General features: G+C 29.2%; 1 protein-coding gene across 1 annotated transcript; it reads right to left on the reverse strand.

Annotated features, from left to right (window-relative positions):
* Positions 1–6: 6 nt before the first annotated feature.
* LOC108631536 (nuclear RNA export factor 1-like) lies at positions 7–481 on the reverse strand. The gene is made up of 2 exons (XM_018035524.2): positions 289–481; positions 7–188 (listed from the first exon to the last, which is right to left on the reverse strand). The coding sequence occupies exons 1-2, from the start codon at positions 439–441 to the stop codon at positions 72–74; spliced, it is 270 nt and encodes an 89-aa protein (XP_017891013.1). The 5' UTR covers positions 442–481; the 3' UTR covers positions 7–71.
* Between the last annotated feature and the right edge of the window lie 81 nt (positions 482–562).

Consider the following 562-nt stretch of genomic DNA (forward strand, 5'->3'; position numbering starts at 1 on the left):
ATTTGATCAACGTAATCCAGACCTGAAGAATTCCATCATCATGAAAAGGAACATCATATTGAAACGATACATTACCTAATATAATCACTTTGTCTCGTTTTATACTTGTTGCATAAGGGGTTCCCTACTAGCTTTAGCTCCTCTAGCTTCAAGTCTTTTATAGCATCTATTTGGGCAATCTCTCTTATCTAAAAAATGTAAGTTACAGACATGAATAACAAATATCTCAAATATAAAATGTATAACGATATGAACCAGTCGTAATTTGTGTTATGTATAATTAATTACCTTATTATCGCCAATGTATAAAATTTTCAATTTTGGAAACTTCTCATTCAACATGCTTAATGCTTCAGTTGTATGTATCATATTTGCGTCTAAATTTAAGGCTTCCAAATTTGGTATGTGTTCTGACACAATCTCCAATACAGTTTTTAACATTATAGGCCTGAATAGCGCACAGAAATAATCTGTAATTAGATCTACAACAAATAAAGTTAATATATTATACTCGTAGAAAAGATTAAAAAAATTATTTAAAATTTATACTAACCAGGATCTT

Source organism: Ceratina calcarata, unplaced genomic scaffold, assembly GCF_001652005.2.
Source record: "Ceratina calcarata isolate Rehan_Ccalc_2016 unplaced genomic scaffold, ASM165200v1 scaffold9143, whole genome shotgun sequence".
Lineage (NCBI taxonomy): Eukaryota > Metazoa > Arthropoda > Insecta > Hymenoptera > Apidae > Ceratina > Ceratina calcarata.

Bases quoted from the DNA above. Each gene is read 5' to 3' on its own strand.
- LOC108631536 (XM_018035524.2), bottom strand. From the start codon at position 441: ATGTTAAAAACTGTATTGGAGATTGTGTCAGAACACATACCAAATTTG. The intron at 189-288 runs GTAATTAATTAT...TACATTTTTTAG, and splicing joins TATACATTGGCGATAATAAG to ATAAGAGAGATTGCCCAAAT.